Source organism: Talpa europaea (genome assembly GCF_964194135.1).
Source record: "Talpa europaea genome assembly, chromosome: 3".
Taxonomy (NCBI): domain Eukaryota; kingdom Metazoa; phylum Chordata; class Mammalia; order Eulipotyphla; family Talpidae; genus Talpa; species Talpa europaea.
This window is the reverse complement of record NC_140069.1, coordinates 79,785,330-79,804,693: the sequence shown is the minus strand read 5'-3', so window position 1 is coordinate 79,804,693 and position 19,364 is coordinate 79,785,330. Positions and strand designations below refer to the sequence as shown.

The 19,364-nt window shown below is 36.7% G+C and overlaps 1 protein-coding gene across 2 annotated transcripts in view; it reads right to left on the bottom strand.

Moving 5' to 3' along the window:
- Positions 1-277, bottom strand: part of ANKIB1 (ankyrin repeat and IBR domain containing 1) — a gene marked incomplete at its 3' end in the record, with an annotated part of 85,280 nt that extends 85,003 nt beyond the window's left edge. Inside the window, exon 1 of one of the 2 annotated variants that reach the window (XM_084229562.1) lies at positions 49-277. In XM_084229562.1, coding sequence (XP_084085688.1) covers positions 49-236 — 188 coding nt within the window. In that variant the 5' untranslated portion in view covers positions 237-277. The remainder of the gene's footprint in view (positions 1-48) is intronic. The other variant, XM_084229561.1, reaches the window with a different exon arrangement.
- Between the last annotated feature and the right edge of the window lie 19,087 nt (positions 278-19,364).

The window sequence follows — 19,364 nt, the reverse complement described above, 5'->3', positions numbered from 1 at the left end:
TTTTTTTTTTAACTGATTTATTTTCATTCGGTTTACAGTTACACTTACCCTAATATTCTATTCATTCCATGTCTAGCAGCATAGTGTAGCGGAGTATTGTGTTGATAAGGTTCCCCATAAGATGTATTTGGATCAAGAGATTCTTTTAACTGAGGGTTGTTTTCATATATTTGGCAGGCCAGGTTTTCATCACCATTGATGAGTGCTTTACGGAATTTGGTGGTTGTGTTTCCCATGTTTTGTTTTGAATTCTGATAGGTAGTGGCACTTTTTTCCTTTTCCCTTCAGCCACTTCTTGAATACCCCTGCAACATGTTTCACATTCTAGTGGAGAAAAAAATTAGCAAATTAGACTGTAAAACAATAATTAGGAAGCAGTAACATAAAGAAATAATATCACAGTTAGGAATGTTAATAAATCTAGAAAGCATATATAAGGGAACAGATGTTTTACCAAATTAATCTTAATAGCAAAGAAAATCTCAAATTTGTAACATTACCAAAATAAACTTCTTGATAAACTAACATTTTCCCACATGGAGACTGTTAAAGGTTTCACAGATTGCACTTTGCACTATAAAAACGATCTACATACATGAACTTTTCGATTTTCTTCTTCACACTGGCAGAAAATGAGCTTGACTGAATTTTATGGTTGAATACACTTAATCTCTGTATAAGTTGTGTATAAATCGGATTCAACCAATTTGTAGGACAATGACAAATGTAAGGAATTTTGCTCAAATAAGAACTGGATGTTAAATTACAGAAAGGTAAAAGTAAAACTGCTCAGTACTTATAAGGATATCAGGGGAAATATTTTAAAATATAAATAACATACACTTACATAACTCACTAATCAAATAGTTGCAGCAAACTAATACAGCTGATTATAACTGATTTTATATAGAACAAAGGAAACAGTGATTATTCTACCTTAAGACCAATAAATTTATTTCATTCCACTCTAAAGAATTTAAAAAAAGGGAAGACATCAAAAGTTTATGCATACTATATTTGGAAAGAGGCTATGATGAACACGTGAGCCTTTACTATTGAAGCAATATAGGTGAGTGGGAAAAGGACATGTGAAAAATAACAAAATTATGTGTAATTTTGAGCCAGTTATTTACCCCTCAAAAACTTCGTGTTTCTAGCTGTACAGTAAAGAAAAATGATCCTTTCTTAAGAATGGCTGTCAGAATTATTTTTTAAAGTACCTACCACAGTCTTTGACTAATAAATATGCTCAATAAATGCTAGTTTTGTTCCATTCCAAAAAATGCTTATGAATCTACTCTTAAACTATGATCAACACTGTAACAGGAGGGCCTTCCTGGAGGCGCAAAGGGTTAAGACTTAACCTATGAAGCTGTCCATAGCCATTGTAGCATGAGTTCGATCCAGGCCAGGAAGCTACACACATGGCACAGCAGACCTCTCCTGACAGGCTTGCTGCTTCCCTCAGCAGTGTATTTCAGTCAATCTGCCTGCTCTGTTCCCACTCTGTCTCTGGTGAATCCTCTCACCCCCCACGCACCTGGCTTGTACCCCAGCTCTTGAACGCATAAATAAATCTTTAAAAAAAAAAAAAAGACAAACTAAAAAGAAAACTTGGAGGTAGAAAACTAGTGTATCCTGTTATTCAATTAGCACAAAGGTAGGTTGGACTGAAATACATTTTTTAAAAAAAGTTAGAAATACTTTTTCAATACAAGCTTTGTACAGGACAGCAACAGTTCCAACAGAATACAAATTAAAGGACTGAAAAACAAATGAGTTGTTTTCTTAAGTCTCCTATAAAGAGAGGATCTCAACCTTAGTTACACATTTAATAATGTGAAGAACTTCAAAACGTCCACTGGCTAAACTACATCTACACCAATTAAATTAGTGTCCAGGGAGTGGCACCCAGTATTAGCATTTACATTCCTTGGGAGATTTCAGTGTGCCCATTCCACTGTATAAAGCGTTATATCTGAGTGTGGAGATGAAGGTGAGCAGGTAGAATAATAGTCCAAGTTTATTTTAGACATATGCACTATCTATTTATTATAGCAGCACATTTTTTTTTGTTCTATATCCGTATTTAACAAGATCACCATTTAGGCCTTTGAAGGAGTCCTTGCTATTGATAAATATGTACACACTGAAGCTTTTGAAACATAAACAAAGAAAAAGGACAAAACCTCAATCTACCTACTGGAAGAGAATCAGTTACCACCATACTATTTATATGTAAATAAGCATATATGCAAAGTATACAATGTGTATATACACCATTTTTACATATATAATTCCATCATACTAAGTGATTTAAATTTATCTATTTTTCAGAGAGTTGCAGAACTTTTAGCCTAAAGTACTACTCCTTTATCACCTCATCTTGAGTGTAAAGAACAAAGCCCTCCCTCCCATACTCTCTGCTTATCACAACACACTAGAGCCACTTGGGGGATTTTTCAAGGAGTCTAGATTTTATTACTTTTTCTATCATTTTCCACGGAATCTAAGAGTTATATATTTATTCTCAGTGAAATAATTTGTTTTATGCACTGCTGTACTACTTTAAAGAACTGCATCGTCAAGATTTATTTTCTTTAGTGAGAATTCCATTAAGTTTATTGAGTATTTTCACCTATAACCAATATAAAGGCTATCATGGGTATTCTGAAGTTTCTTTCCAAAGGACCTGGAAACTTTCAGCTGTTTGGTCCAAATTAAAAACACCTTTGGAATTTTGAATTAGATTAATAAATAACATGTTTTCTTTGATTTACATTATTGTATTTGTGAAATGTTCTATAAGAAAAGTAACTTCTATCCAAGTGAAAAAATAAGTATCTAGGAAAGCAATGATATCTTGGGTACTTAAAAATAACAAGGCACTTTTTAAAAAAATCAGTAATACTCTAAATGTGCTGCATTAAACATTACTGTCACTCATGTTGAAAAGCATAATGGCATCTAGAAACCTTTTTGTGATTGTAAGTTGTTTTCAAGTCTTTTTCACTTTTAAATTTTGAGTTCAGTAAGCCAGAAAGTCATCAGGAAATGCATTATTAGGAACAGTTAAAGCTCTATTTGCTCTGAGATTAATTCTCACAAATCTTGCCTAGAAATTTGCCAGATGTGTCTTTTCACTTTTTCATAGCTACAATTAATATAAACTAAAATGACTCCTCTTCATTTTGATCAAAACCATTGAAGTAGTATTTCTCCAACTCCAAGATAAATCTATGTTCAGGGTTTCATGATGGAGTATCAAAGAGATGAAAGAAATTCCTTATTTTGGACTTCCACATTTTTTTCAGAAAAATCTGAACTGTTGCTAAAAATACAGTACGGTTTAAGAGATTTGGTGCCTAATCATAATTGAAATTAAACGTGGCTTTACTCTTGGTAAAAACTTGGAAGTTCATGAGTATCTACAGTCTACATGAAATTGAATATTAGAGAGTATGAAAATGATCTAAGCTGAGAAAGATCTTTTAACAAAATAAGCAACTTTCTTTTACATGTATTCCAAGATTAAAATTTACTTTGCTTATGACAATATCTTCATATAGCAGCATTCAAAATAGACAGGTACACAAACACAAAGGTATTCTCATGATAGTACTAAAATCTATGTTGCAGTTTGCCTGAGATTTCTCTGCAACCAAGGAAAAGGATATAATCCAACATATTCTGGCTCCTCTTGGCATCTTTTATATCTGTCTAGCTTTCACAGTGTAGAAAAGAATTAAAAATGAAAGAAATGAAAATAGCTGCAAAGGGCAGCAGCTGACTGCTTCCTTTTGCCAAACTGGCAAATGAACACTGAAAATAGCTAGCATGACATTCACAAGTGGAAAATTGTCCCAAACGTGGGATACAACTATATGAAACATCATTTTTTCTTTTTCCATTAAAATAATATCTGTCATTATCTGTAATACCTACAGAAGTATAATGTTCTACACAAGTAAATTTTTCAGGTAGTTGACATTTTTCTTAGGCAATCTGCAACTTTCATACATTTGATTTTCCAAGTATTCAAAATGTTATAATTTAACTCTCCCTTCTCAACTACTTTTCATACTTTGAATTCAGAATTTTTTTTTTAAGATTTATTTACACATACAAGAACTGGAGTACAGGCCAGAGATGGGGGGCTCGGTGTAAAGGATTCACCAGAGACAGAGTAGGGAACAGAACAGGCAGACTAACTGAAATGCACTTCTGAGGGAAGCAGCAGGCAAGACAGGAGAGGTCTGCTGCACTATGTGGGTAGCCTCCTGGCTGGCTGGGGATAGAACCCATGCTGCAATGGTCTTGGACAGCTTCTCAGTGCTGTGCTTAACCCCTTTGCGCCTTTGAGTTTTATACAGTGCTAAAGAAAATTAGCATTTCAGGTTCTAATGCTATCATCCTGTCAGTGAATAGTTTAATTTCAGCAACTCTGCCAGCTCTGACAATTCATTAGTTTGCTTTCATAAATTTGAGTATCATATTGTCCTTATTTCACAAATGTAAGTAAAGATGTTAAATTGAAAATGTTTTACCTTGCTATTAGGAAACAATGATACAACTGGGAAAAAGACAAAATTATTTATGCCCCCAAAGGCAAATCTTTAGCTTCCCTAACTTAAATCAACCAAATATTTCACTAGGGGGAAAAAAAAAAAAAAACAATTATACAATATTCATGGAAGTTTAAAACCCATTAATTGACTATTGTTTGAAAAAGTAGTAATTTTCTTTAAGATTTATTTATTTATGCATACAAGAACTGGGGTACAGGCCAGAGATGCAGGGGGTGAGAGGATTCCAGAGACAGAGCGGGGAGCAGAACAGGCAGATGTACTGAAATACATTGCTGGGGGGAGCAGTGGGCCAGACAGGAAACGTCTGCTGCGCCATGTGGGCCACCTCCTTGACCGGGGATCACACTTGTGCTGCAGTGGCTGTGGTTTTCATAATGCTACACTTTAACCCTTTGTGCAACCAGGGAGGCCCAAAAGGTAACAATTTTTAATGCTTGTATTCAGTATTAAATGCTTAAACTTTTTAAAAAGTGAATTATAATTGGGAATTTTGTGTTTATGTTTCAAGGAATATTACTGCTCCCTAACATAGCTAACATTACAAAATGTTAAAAGAGAACAATTTCCTTTCCCAAGGAACCACCTCCGCCCCCCCCCCCCAAATAGAAACTCATTGTAATGAAAACATTTTCAGATTATCCTCACTGGAAAAGAACCTTCTCTATCATCCACTATTTAAAGTCAAAGGGTTTTCCTGGTTTTGCTGTATCCTTCATACCTAGGTACTCATTTTAAATTATTGTTACTATGGGGGATAATCTGCAAGTATTATACTGTGTCAAGGTATAACACTATTTAGTATCTAGGTGCTCTCATTGTTTAAACAGTTCTGCTTAAACAGGAGTTTTTCAAATTGAAAAAGTTAAGTAAATAATTTAGTTTAGTAAATATTATAATTTCATTCCCATTTGTCTAAGGATATTCTACCTTACCAAGTAGAAAACAGTTAACACTGCAGGTCTAAAATGTCTCAAAGATACCATCTCACACCAGTGAGAATGGAACATATTAAAAAAACTAGCAACAACAAATGTTGGCAAGGTTGTGGAGAAAAAGGAACTCTCCTGCACTGCTGGTGGGAGTGCAAACTGGTCCAACCACTATGGAAAGCTATGTGGAGATTCCTCAACCTACTAAAGATAGAGTTTCCATATGATCCAGCAAAACATTAATTCCAAAGAGCACCTGCACCCCTGTGTTTATAGCAGCACAATTTACAATAGCTAAGCTTTGGAAACAACCCAAATGCCCAAAAATAGATGACTGGATCAAGAAGATGTGGTACATATACACCATGGAATATTACTCAGCATTCAAAAAAGATAAACACATGCAATTTGCAGCAACATGGATAGAGCTGGAAGGGATCATGCTCAGCGAAATAAGCCAGAAAGAAAAATACCAGATGGTCTCACTCATAGCAGGAATCTAGAAAAGCTATATAAGGGACCAGGAAAAAGAATAACTATAAGAAAAAAATCAAAATCAACTAACAACTATGAACCAGAGACACACTATGGGGGAGGGGGGTAGGAAAGGAGGGATTGGGGTCAAAATAAGGGGGTTGCAATTGTATGGGGAATATAAAAATAAAATTTAAAATAAAATAAAATAAAATAAAATAAAACATCTCAGAAAGGCCTCTTGTAAAGTTGCTCCTTAGCTGATCCCTGAAAACCTGAATTTCAGGAGGGTTCACACCATTCCCCAAATGATAGGGGTGACTCACTGGACAAAAACTGTTTGTACAAGTAACGTGGTACATGCTAAACACATTCTCTTCTTCTTCTACAGTCTGGAATATGGTATAGGTAGGCAAAGTTTGCCTACATGGTCAGCCTTCAATACCTTTATAAAAAACATTTATCATGTATTGTCAGAATTTGATGCTGCAGGAATTAGGCACATCTTGTTTGACTCCAGGGGGAGAAGACGTCTAGAAATTGTCTCGCTTCCTCTGGACTTTGTCCCATATGTCTTTTCCCTTCATTAATTATGCTTGTAATCCTTTTGCTGAAATATATATTGGTGGTTGTACAACTACACGTTGCATCTTAAGTTCTCTAAGAGAATCACTGAACCTGAGGGTAATTTGAAGATCAACAGGTTCCCCCACCCCAACACACACACACATACACAAATACACATGCGCATGCACGCACACACACACACACACCCCAAATGTGATTGTTAGACTCACTAAAATATGGCAAAAGCATTGCTTGGGAAAAGAAAGGGTGAAGGAGTAGGGGATGATGAACCTTAAAAAGTTACCCATGCAGACCTCCCTGGTGGCCTAGTGGTTAAGACTCAGCCCTATCACCTCTACTGCCTGAGTTTGATCCCTGGCCAGGAAGCTGACCCACATGGCACAGCAGACCACTCCTGTCTCGCCCTCTGCTCCCCTCAGCAGTGTAATTCAGTAGAGCCTCCTGCTCTGCTGCCCACTATCTTTGGTGAATCCTCTCACCCCCTGCATCTCTGGCCTACAGCTCAGTTCTCCTAAGGAAATTTGGTAATGATAGCTTCAATCCCAGGAGAGCTGGCATGCTAATCCTCTGTCTGCTTTTGGGTATACTTAGTAATGGAAGCTAGGAGAAAAGTACATCACAGGTGACAATATCTTTGGGAATATAAAGGGTCCAAACATTCCCAAAGGTTGGAGCTTTGGGGTTGGCCAAAAATGTTGAAAATTTGCATTGTTCTTTCCTATAAGTGAGATTGGGGGGTTGGGGGGCATGTAGTTCCCAGGGCTGGAGCAAAGCTTTAGATAAATTCAGAGCAAAAAGGAGTAAGAGGGGTGTCCTCCCAAAGTTCCTTTTATCTAGCTGCTACTACAGGACTTGTATTCTAGCCAAGACTCCTAGCCCAACACACACATGTACACACATAGATACTCATACAGCTGTAATGCTTAACCATGTAAATGCTCAATTTATTTCTAGGGATTGCTAAATAAATATGCAATGAAAAAAAGAGAAAAAGTTTTACAGAACATTTTTGTGTGTGTATTTTGTGGTTATTGCAGCTGGATGTATGGTAAAACTGATGTAAGGTGTTTTATGCTTTGATTTCATATATGCTAGAGGAATCATACCTATTAGGAAAGGCTGCAGAGACAAAAATGGTAATGGGACGAAGTTCCTAGGTTGTTTTTGTTTTTTGCTGCTGGTGAACAGATTGGAATTTAAACGTTTTGAATATCAGAAACACTGGAAGTCTCCATGACTGATGATTTTTGCCTATTGGAGACTACAAAAAGGATAACTTTTTTAAAAAAGGCAATCTCTAGATATTAATATACTTTTGGAGTTTTAAAAAGCAGTTTTTAGTTACTAATAAGCTGTTATGAAATCAAATGTTCCTTAGAAGCAGATGATTTTTTTGCATGATGTACATTTTTTTTTTTTTTTGAGTGATCAATTTGGGACATAAAATTGACCAGATAAAAGGACAAAGAAAGTTATGCTTGTCATATGGTCTTGGAACATAGCTGTCTGGCCTTGTAGAGTCTTGGCTTTCAACAGACTAGCTACTAACTTTGTTTGAATTCTGAATTTACAGGTCCTAATTGCCTGGGCCTGACTCTAAGCTAAAACTTGAAGCTGTCTGATGTGGGGTGATTCAGCCTCAGCATGAGCACTGCTGAACTGAAAACAGAAGGAAGCTCCAAACAGAAATCAGATTCTGGGAGTGCTGCAGATTTAGGACACCCCTCTGTGGGGCCCTAAACTATGAAAACATCAATGGATGACAGCTGGATTGTCTGGGTCACATCCACATACCCACCAAAACCAGCTTATTCTCTGATGGGACCATCTAAAATTAGGCTACTGGATCAGCTCTACATTTCTGATGCAGAGGCTAATTGCACTCCTAGCTTGTGATTTCTGCCCAGAGCTTCGCGCTGGGGAGGGGCACATCACAAGAAATGTGAGTCCCTTTACTCAGTGCTGAAAGACTGGATTCTGGACTCTCTCTGGAGGGGTGGCTCCCTGCTGTTAACTTCTGTTCAGGTTTCCAGGTTAGTTACAACCATGGACTGACAGCCTGACTCTATTTCTCTCGCCGTTCCCCTGAAAGACACATCTTAGGGAGGCACTTTGATTATTAAATACAGCTGTCCAACAAAAAGGGTTTAATATTTTCTAGGCTAGTCAGGACAAAAGAGAGGGACATTATTTTTACCTATTCTGAAAAAGTTTAATAGAATTTAATGCTGACCAATTCCTGAATATCATGTATCTTTCTAATAAAATTATACAAAAATGGTTTAATATGAAAATGCGTTTGTCAGGGTAGGAACAGGGGGTGACTGTAACAATGGAAGTTACCATTGTTAAAAGGGACACACTACTTTTTTAACAAAAGAGACAAAACAAAATCCTGGCACCTGGGGAGACATGGGAAGGGTATTAATGCTCTTTGTTTTTCAGAACTATTCTTGGAAGCCATCTCCTCTTCCAAAAGGAAAACTCCCCAGGTTGCCTTTCTAAGAGGCTGTAAGCATTTTGAATTCAAACTGACTGTTAAGCTATGATCACATTTGACAACCTGAGTACAAGACAGGAAAGGGTGGCCTAGTCTGTGCACTTTCTATGCAGAACATTTCTTGATGTGTTCCATACATACGAGGTAGATTAACTGATATCACAAACAAATGTGTTTGGAACTATCTGCCCTTAGACAGTCCTAAAACCAAATGCTGGACTGAATTAATTATGATGAACTGGAACCGTAGGGTGGGACACTCCATGACAGGAGGTCACAGTGAAGGTCTGTTAACTTAGGTACTAACCGACTAATATATGTCCTATTTGGGTATCCTAATAATTTTGAATCTTTGCTTTTAGGGGTATTATGTATGGCCTATGGAAGTGTACTTCTTTTGTCTGTATGCTGACTAATAGGATGTTGCTTCAGTTCTGAAAGGCACTTAGGTCTCTTGCAACTTACCAGAGGTGTGTGCTGTGAATTAGGCTAAATAGTAAAGAAACTGAAAAAGGAAACCACTTGGCCTTCTAGGATAGAACTTCATGGTTAATGAAATTTAACCAGTTATAGGTCTGACCTAAATTCTGATATCTCAAAGGTATTGGTGTTAAGATGTCTTGACCAACTGTAGAAAAGAGTTAACAGGGTAAGTTTAAGATTACTATCTTTAGAAAGGTTTGCTTCAAGGGTTAGGCCCTTGGCTGATTCCTGGAAACTTGGATTTGAGGAGGAGCACACCATTCCCTAAATGACTGGGGTTATTAAATTATGCCTAAGATTTTTGCACAAACAGTGTGGTATATGCTAAATACTTGGTTTTCTTTTGACAGTCTGGAATATTGGTACATGTTAGTCAGAGCGTACTGATGTAACTAATTCTCAATAAAACCTCGGGTATTGACTCTCTAATGAGTTTCACATACGTGTCACAATTTGATGCTGGGGGAATTAGGCACATCCTATTTGACTCCATGAGTAGAATACTCTTGTTTTGTCTGGACTTGCCCCATGAAACTTTACACTGTGTTGATTTTGCTTCAAATCATTTTTCTAGAATAAATTATGCAAATAAGTACAACCAAGCAAATCACCAAACTAGGAGGCTGCTCTAGGGAACCCAGACAAACATATCTTACATTAAAAATACTTTAAAATTGTTTCAACATTCAAAAATCAATTAATGCAATCAATCACATCAATAGACTAAAAAAGAAAAATCACAAGATCAGATCAATAGATGCAGAAAAAGCATTTCACAAAATTCAACGTCCATTCATGATAAACAAACTAGAAAGAAGGGAATGATTTCAACCTGCTGAAGAATATGTACAAAAAACCTACAGCTAATACCATACTTAAGGGTGAGAAACTTGGAAGTTTTCGCACTAAGATTATGTACAAACAAGGATGACCCTGAATCCTAGGGCAAGTTAGGGATAATTAGGCAGGCTCAAGGACAGTGCAGGGACTTCAAGAGAGTTAAGGAAGGCTCCAGAGAGAAGGGCCACAAATTCCAAAGGGGACTAATCAAACACCCCAGGACTTACGACATTAGGGACTTACTTTTATGAACTTAGGGTCAACAAGACATTCCAAATAGAAGGCAATGAAGAAAAAAAAGATAAGGGCTGGGACACACAGACTTAGTTCTGGGCACAGAGACATTGAGGCAGTGAGTGAGACCACAGAGAACTATCCATCACAAAGAGACTGGTGGAGCTTTAAAATAATTAGGGAAAAACGGTATATATTCCCTGAGACATGACTCTACTTCGGCTTCCTTGTCCCTCCCTGGCCTGGTTTCATGGCCTGGGAGTCCCACTTTATTTCTATTCCTTTCCTCCTCAATAAACTTTTTCTTTCTCTAAACAAACCTGCCTCTTCTTGCTTGCTTGCCTGAGCATCTGCAAAGTTCCTGCTGCGGCTTCGTGAGACACCAAGCTATTGTGGTCTAGTGGCTGGGGCTCAGCACTGCCACTGCAGCATTGGATCCATTCCTGGCTGGGAGACTAGGCCTGAAAACCTACAATTCTGTTATCAACCCTCTCACTGCCTTTACAATACCATAATAGAAAATTCTAACTAAGGCAATAAGAAGGAAACAAATGGTTTACAGTTTGGAAAAGAAGAAATAAAACTGTCTTTGTTCACAACTGACATGATGATCTTTGTAGAAAATCTGAAAGATTGGACAAAAAAACTTCCCAAACTAAAAAAGCCATTATAATAACATTGCAAATGCAACTTTCCCAAATACAATCAAAGAATAAGTGAAATTAGTAATTAAAAACAATAACATTTACATTAGCATTCCCCCCAAATGTAATATAAAGGCATAAATCTAACAAAATATACATAAGTTGTATATGAGAAAACTACAAAATTCTGATGAATGAAGTCAAAGAAGTAAAAAAAATGGTGAGATAATCTCTGCACACTAATAGGAAGACATATAGTACCAATTCTTCCCAATGTGAACTAAAGACTCAATGCAATCGAAGTCAAAATTCCAGCAAATGAAATTAATGGATTTTGACAAACTGATTCTAAAGTTTGGATGGACATGTGAAAGACCCAAGACAACACTGAAGAAGAACAAAGTTGGAGAACTGATACCACCCAACTTCCTATAAAGTCAGAGTAATCGGGCCTCCCTGGTGGCGCAGCGGTTGAGCGCTGGGTTGCGAAGCTGCCCGCAGCCTCTGCGGCGCCGGTTCAATCCCCGGCTGCTCCCGGGCCACCAGAGGAGGGTCCCACATGGCGCGCAGACCTCTCCTGCCGCCCGCTGCTCCCCTCAGCAGTGTACTTCGGTCCTTCTGCCTGCTCTGCTCCCCGCTCTGGCTCTGGTGAATTCTCTCACCCTCCCGCACTTCTGACTGTATCCAGTGCATGTATAACAAACAAACAAAACAAAATAAATAAATAAATAAACAAACATGCCTCTATTAGAAAAAAAAAAGTCAGAGTAATCAAGACAGTGTGGCACTAGTAAATGAATAAATTGATCAACAAAACAAAGCAGAGAGTGCAGAGAAAAACTCATAGGTATAATCAACTGATCTTTCACAAAGGAACAAAGGCAAGAACTTAACATCTACATTTGGAAAAAATATATAGGGCCTCCCTGGTGGCACAGGGGTTAAAGACAGTGCTACCAAGCTATTACCAGGCACTGCAGGGAAGTTCTGCCCCACCAACCCCCCCCCATTCTCCCCCCACCCCACCACCCCGCCTCAGCTAGGGAGGCTTGAACATAGTGTAGCAGACCAATCCTGTCTTGCCTGCTGCTCCCTTCAGCTGTGTATTTCAGTAGATCTGGCTGTTCTGCACCCCACTCTCTCTGGTGAATCCTCTCACACACATACCTGTACTTCTGGACTACATGCCAGTTCTTGTATGCATAAATAAATAAAATTAAATCTTTTTTAAAAAAGACATCTGATAAAGGATTGCTAACCAAAATATACAAACAATTCTTAAAACTCATCAATGAGAAAATAACCTGATTTTAAGTGATTAAAGACCTTAACATACACTTCACTAGTACAGAGTGTAAATAAACACATTAAAAGACATACTCATAAGAATGACCAAAAGCTGGAACACGGACTATACCAAATGCTGACGAAGATAATGGAACAGACACTCTCATCATTGCTGGTGGGAATGCACTTAGGAAAACAGTTTAGTGGTTTCTTATAAAACCAAGTATACCCTTATATATCCTTGATATTTTACCAAGAAGAGTCGAAAACTTGTATCTACAGAAAAATATGTGCAGGAATACTGCAGCTTTACTCATAATTACCAAAACTTGGAAGCAAATAAGATGCCCTTCAGTAGGTGAATGGATAAATAAACTGTTATATTCAGACAATAGACTATCACTCATTCTATTTAACAGGATGCTAGAAAATAATAGCTAAAATTATAGCTACATTTTTTTGTGGGAAATGATTTCATAATAAATAAGGTAACTATAAAATTACATATAGTGTAAAAATAACTAAATAAAATATAAATATTCACAGGAAAAAAAAGCCTAAGCAAGTAGACATCATTCTGTTAGCTCTGGGTGGTTTAACTGTACAACTGTACTTAGAATTTTACCTTCATTCTTTTTGGTATTTTTCAAATTTCAAAAATAAAAAATTAAACACTAGCTCCAGTGATGGGTATGATGTTTAAAAGAAACAAGTTTTGTGCTTCAAGATTTAAATTCTATATTATATAATACAGAACACATATTTAGAATAACATGATCAAAATTATTCACTAAGCATTTTTTATAACAGCAATACAGTGGGAAAAACTTAAAACCATCAAAAATTAGAAACAAAACATTACTATATTTTGTAAATTAGCAAGCAACTTGAAAGTAAAAATTTTTAACTATTCACAATTAGTGTCAAAAAACTCTCAAGAATAAATTTAACACGATGTATAAGACTCTGTGCTCAAACAAATATTGCTGGGGTTAAAGAGGACCTAAATTAATGGAGAAGTAAACTGTGTTCATACATTGGACGATAATATATTGAACCACAAAAGTCATAGACAATTCAAAGCAATCTTGAATAGGGAACAAAGTTAGACAACTTCATTGACTTGATTTCAAAGCTTAATCAAGACGGTGGGGTATTGGCATGAAGTTCAACATATAGAACAATGGAAAAAAATGAAGTGGTCAGAAGTGGACTCACATTTAAACAGCATTATTATTTTCAAAAAGGTGCCAAAACAATCCAACAAGAAAAAGTTAAGTCCTTTCATCAAATGACTCCAAAATGGCATACCATCTGACAAAAAAATTGTGATTCTTACCCCAGACCATATGCAAAAACTAACCCGAGAGTAATTCCACATCTAGGTGTAAAAGTTCAACTCACAAGTTTAGTATCCAAAATATTTAAAGAACTTCTACAAATAAAAAAAAAAAAGTTAAACAATGCAGTGATACATCATATACTGTCACAATTACTTACTGCCCTCACTATAAGAAATTTGTACTTCCTTGCCTATTTATATTCATGTTGACCATTCTGACTTACTTAGGCCAATGAAATGTGAGTAAAAATAAAGCATGCCACTTCTGTTTTTGTTTGTTTGTTTGTTTTTGTGGGACCCTCGCCAGTGGCCGGGAACGAACCGGCGCTGCAGAGGCTGCAGGCAGCCTCGCAGTCCAGCGCTCAACCACTGCGCCACCAGGGGAGGCCCGCATACCACTTCTGAAGCAAAGCTCTACATGATTCTACCACCGCTCCTTTTCTCATTACCAAAGGACCCAGGCAGCAGCTTTTCTTTCAGCCTGAATCCCAGAATGAAGAAATTGACAATCAGCAGCTGACATGTAAGTGAATGTTGCTATAAGTCATTTAAATTTTGTGTCACTTGTTTCCGTGGAATAACTTAATCTAAACCCACTCTTATAGAGATGAACAAGCAATTCACAGATGAATGACTCAAAAAAATCTGCAGTAACTTAAACAGATAAAGGTTTATTTTTATCAGAAGATAACCCAGAGCTTTTATATAAGCTTCTCAAAGTCCCAATTTCCTCTTGTTTTCAAACTCTGCCATTCTGAGCTTGTAGTTTTTACCCATGTATTCATAAAACTGCTGCTGTAGCTCCACACTGCAAGTTTGGTATGTCTCATGGGACAGAACTGGATTACAGAGCTACCTCTAATTGAAAGTTGGGCTGAAGAGCAGAGTCTGGATGTTTTAAGGTTTCTATAGTTGAGATAAGGAGAAAGAAAAGATTTAGAAATAAAGACTGGGTCAGCAAGCATATAATATCTGTCAAAATGTCACTTTTATTTCTGCAGGTAAGTCTGGAAACACAAATTGAAATACTTATATGTTGCCAGTGGGAAGAATTATTTGGAGCAATGATTTGCAAAATGATTTTATAATATTTTTCATGTTGAAGATAAATATATCATAGGCCTAAATACTATAGATGACTACTTCTAGTCATTTATAGATATTCTTACCTAAGATATGTATTTTATAGACACATCAATTTCTACATTTAAGTGAGATATAACAACTTATTTTAATAGACTAAAAATTGCTTACTAATAAAATACCCCCCCATATAAATAAATGTATACAACATGTATGTGCACATATACTAGGTTACAGTATATAAAATAACTTCTTATAGTGGGTTTTGGTTAAAAAAATTAACAAATATTATGCTAAGATAACTCTTGATAGATACACAAAGAAACACATACAAAACACTAATTTTGGCATTACTTAACAGTAGCAAGGCTTGACAACCAGCAGGTTCCACTATAGCATGAAAATGGCTAGGAAATTTCATTGTGGACCTAATTACATAATGTTTAGGTCTATTCTTTTAGGATTAAGTTTAGGAAGGAAGCTGGGAGTGCCAGGTGTCACCAATTAGTATGTAATTCTATCTAATCCCATTTCCAAAGTGCATCACCTTCAGCTGTCTACTTCTGTGCTTTTGGTACACTTTGTCCAGATAATATACCTCTAGTCTTCTTCCAGAACATTAGGACCACAATGGCTCAGTGAGCCACACTGATGTGGAGGATCTGATCAATCTTACTTTTTGTGAGAAATTTCAATCTCTGCTATTTTTAGCCATATCCTATACTTCCTCCATTAGAACTACCTGTGCCTCCAATTCCTATGCAACACAATTCCTGGTATTCTTTAGCACAGATCATTCAGCTTTCTTTCTCATTCACAGTTGTAAAATTAGGTTGCATACTGCTTAATCAGTTTAGTTATGTTAATAAAGCAATTTGCCTTTTATGTATTTGCTCCCAGATTTCAAAGCTTATTTGCAGTCTTTCAAGTGCTGTTGCTTCTTTTTCTTTTTTGCATTGTGATTAATTGGGATTTCTGACACATACTAAGTAAGTTTGCAACTGTATATTATTACTAAAATGTCTGAAATAGATATCTCTGCATTTAGTTATTACTGTATGTATACTTTAGTCAAATAAAGCCAATATTTTAAAACTACTGCTCTTAATTGGGTGCCCACCCCATACCTCAAAGGTCTTTGGGAACATTTGGACATATCATCATCACCAATACATTCTGTCTTTCAGTCTTTATTACCCCATGGATCTCCATGGTTCTGAAATTTCTCTATGGTGAGTTCATTTTGTTTCTTGATTGTGGTAACATCTGCATAACATTAAATTTACCCACTTAACCATTCTAAGGTATACAGTTCAGTGGTATTAAGTACATTTACAGTGCTGTGTCACAACACCAACATTCATCTCCAGTATTTTTTCATTTTCCCAAACCGAAATCTGTACCCATTAAAAAAACTCCTCATTTCTCCCTTTTCCAATTCCTGGTAACCAATATCCTATTTTCTGTCTCTATCAAGGTGTGTGGTTCTTTTAGCGATTCACTTTTCTAAAATGGCGCTCTATCTGCTTCATTTGTTCTAGGAAAAATTCTTTGATCATCTTTGCCTCTCTAGTTTACCTTTTTGGAGCGTCTATAATTTCAATAATGGATCCCCTACCTAGATCCTCTAATTTTCTAACCTTTCTCTTATCTCCTATCTCTTTGCCTATGTTTTATTTTTCTGGGAGATTTCCTAAATTATATCTTCCAACTATTATAACGAATTTAAAATTTAGTTATTGTACTTTAATTCCCACATTTCTTTCTTGTCATTTGATTGTTCCATTTCCTTCAGTACCCTATAACTGGCTCATGGACATAATATCTCATCTCTATAAAGATATTAGTCTTTAAAAAAAAAAATTATACACTCAACATAGAAATATCAATTCTTGGGCCTCCCTGGTGGTGCAAGGGGTTAAGACTCAACCTATGAAGCTATCCGCAACCAGTGCAGCACAAGTTTGATCCCCAGCCAGGGAGCAACCCACATAGCGCAGCAGACCTCTTCTGACTTGCCCGGTGCTCCCCTCAGCAGTTTATTTCAGTCAATCTGCCTGTTCTGTTCCCCTCCGTCTCTGGTGAATCCTCTCACCCCCTGCACCTCTAGCCTGTACCCCGGTTCTTGTATGCATAAATAAATAAATCTTTAAAAAAATTAAAAAATATCAATTCTCCTCAAATTGTTCTATAGTTTTAATGCAATCACAATGAAAATTCTAATAGAAATAGCTATAGCTATAGACAAGCTGATTGTAAAATTTGTATAAAAACTAGAATAACTAAAACAATTTTTCAAAAGCAGGTTGAAGGAAAAACACTAACTGATTTTAAAACTTACTTTAAAGCTGCAAGTATAGACTGTGTTATTGGTAAAGAGCTATACATAGATTGGTGGAACAGAATACAGAGTCCAAGTAGACTCATAGGAATACAATCAAATCATTTTTGACAAAAGGTGCAAAAGCAACTCAATAGGGAAAAGAGGGCTTTACTTTAAGTAAATGGTATTGGAATAATCAGACATACATGCAAAAAGAAAAAAGAAAAAAATTACTTAAGATGCAAGCATACTTACACAAAACTAACCATGGTTTATCTAAAAGTAAAAGTAAAACTAAAAACTAGAAAACGTTACGATGAGAGCACAGGAGAAAACATTACAACCTGGGACTAGAAAAAGAGATCTTAACCTGACATCAAAAGCTTGGTGTATAAAATAACAAAAAAGATAAATTAGACTTTACTAAAATTAAGAACCTTTGCTCTGCAAAAGACACTGTTAAGAGACTAAAAGGACAAACTTGAGGCTGGGAGAAAATATTTAGAAAGCATATATCCAAAAAGGCAATGTCACAAAGGAGATGAATCTCACAGACATTACGCTGAGTAAAAAGAGATAGTTTCAAGGGTTTATGTACTATATGAATCCATTTACAAGACATTTAAAAAAAGAGAAAAATATAGTAAGGAGAACCATATCAGAATAATTCTTGTTTGTACTGGGGTACATGCTCTTATCAAACAGAACGTTAACAGGAAAAGGGTTTTCATTACAGAACTTTCAAAAAAGAAAAAAAAATATTTATTCTTGACAAATTCAGATGCTGTTAATGATCAATCACTATGTCAAGAAAAGAATGACATCACAAACACACTTTTCTGTGTGAGTCTACTTGAGGAACAAAACATAGGACATGCACTTTTTTCTCTTTTTCTAATTTTAGTGAAAGATCACTTCAGAACCACACGTTTACCTACTGCTATTGATAAATAACTATAGCCTTTGATATAAGGAAAATGGTTTAGAATATAATAAAATGGTTTTATTATTTTCCTATCTCTCAATGCTATCCCACAGAATCAATCTAAACAACTGAGTAAAACATGCTATAACAAAAGAGAGTTCAGAAGAAATCTACCTATGCTACAGGTACTGTATAATACTTAGAATTTTTTTTTAAAAAAGATTTGTTTATTTATACAAGCACTGGGTAAAGTCAGAAGCGCGGGAGGGTGAGAGAATTCACCAGAGCCAGAGGAGGGAGCAGAGCAGGCAGAAGGACCGAAGTACACTGCTGAGGGGAGCAGCGGGCGGCAGGAGAGGTCTGCGTGCCATGTGGGACCCTCCTCCGGTGACCGAGGAGCAGCTGGGAAGCAGCCAGGGATCGAACCGGCGCTGCAGAGGCTGCGGGCAGCTTCGCAACCCAGCGCTCAACCGCTGCGCCACGGGAGAGGACCAATACTTAGAATTTTAATAAAAGATGAAAGACAATTTCTAGTTTTCTTTGCATTTCAAGTCAAGCATTAAGAAAAGTCTGGCAAACACTGTGTCTTTTGGAAAGTATCTTCTTGAATAATTTATATTTTAGAATAATGCCCTGTTCAAATACCCGACCACAAGTTGTTCTAATAATGAAGGGTATATCTCTCTTAAATCCTTTGAACAAAATGTACTGAGCAAAAGCAATGTAAAATTAAAAAAGGAGACATGCAAGGTCTATATCAAGAGTTCTAATCAAAAAAAGTCTCTATACAGGATAGTTATGTTACTAATCAGATTCCCCCCCTCACAGAATTTGAAGGTATAAGTGAGAAAGAAAATGAATGATCTGGGCTTTCATATTTTATAATCTCTCTTCAATACTCCACAACCCTGGGCCTCCCCAGTGGCAGAGCGGGTTGAGAGTCGTGCTTGTGAAGCTGTCCGCAGCCTCTACAGTGCGGGTTCGATCCCACCGGCTGGCGGGAATACCACATGGTGTGGCAGAACTCTCCTGTCATGCCTGCTGCTCCCCTCAGCAGTGTATTTATGATGTCTGCCTATTCTGTTCCCCACTCTGCCTCTGGTGAATCCTCTTACCCTCCTGA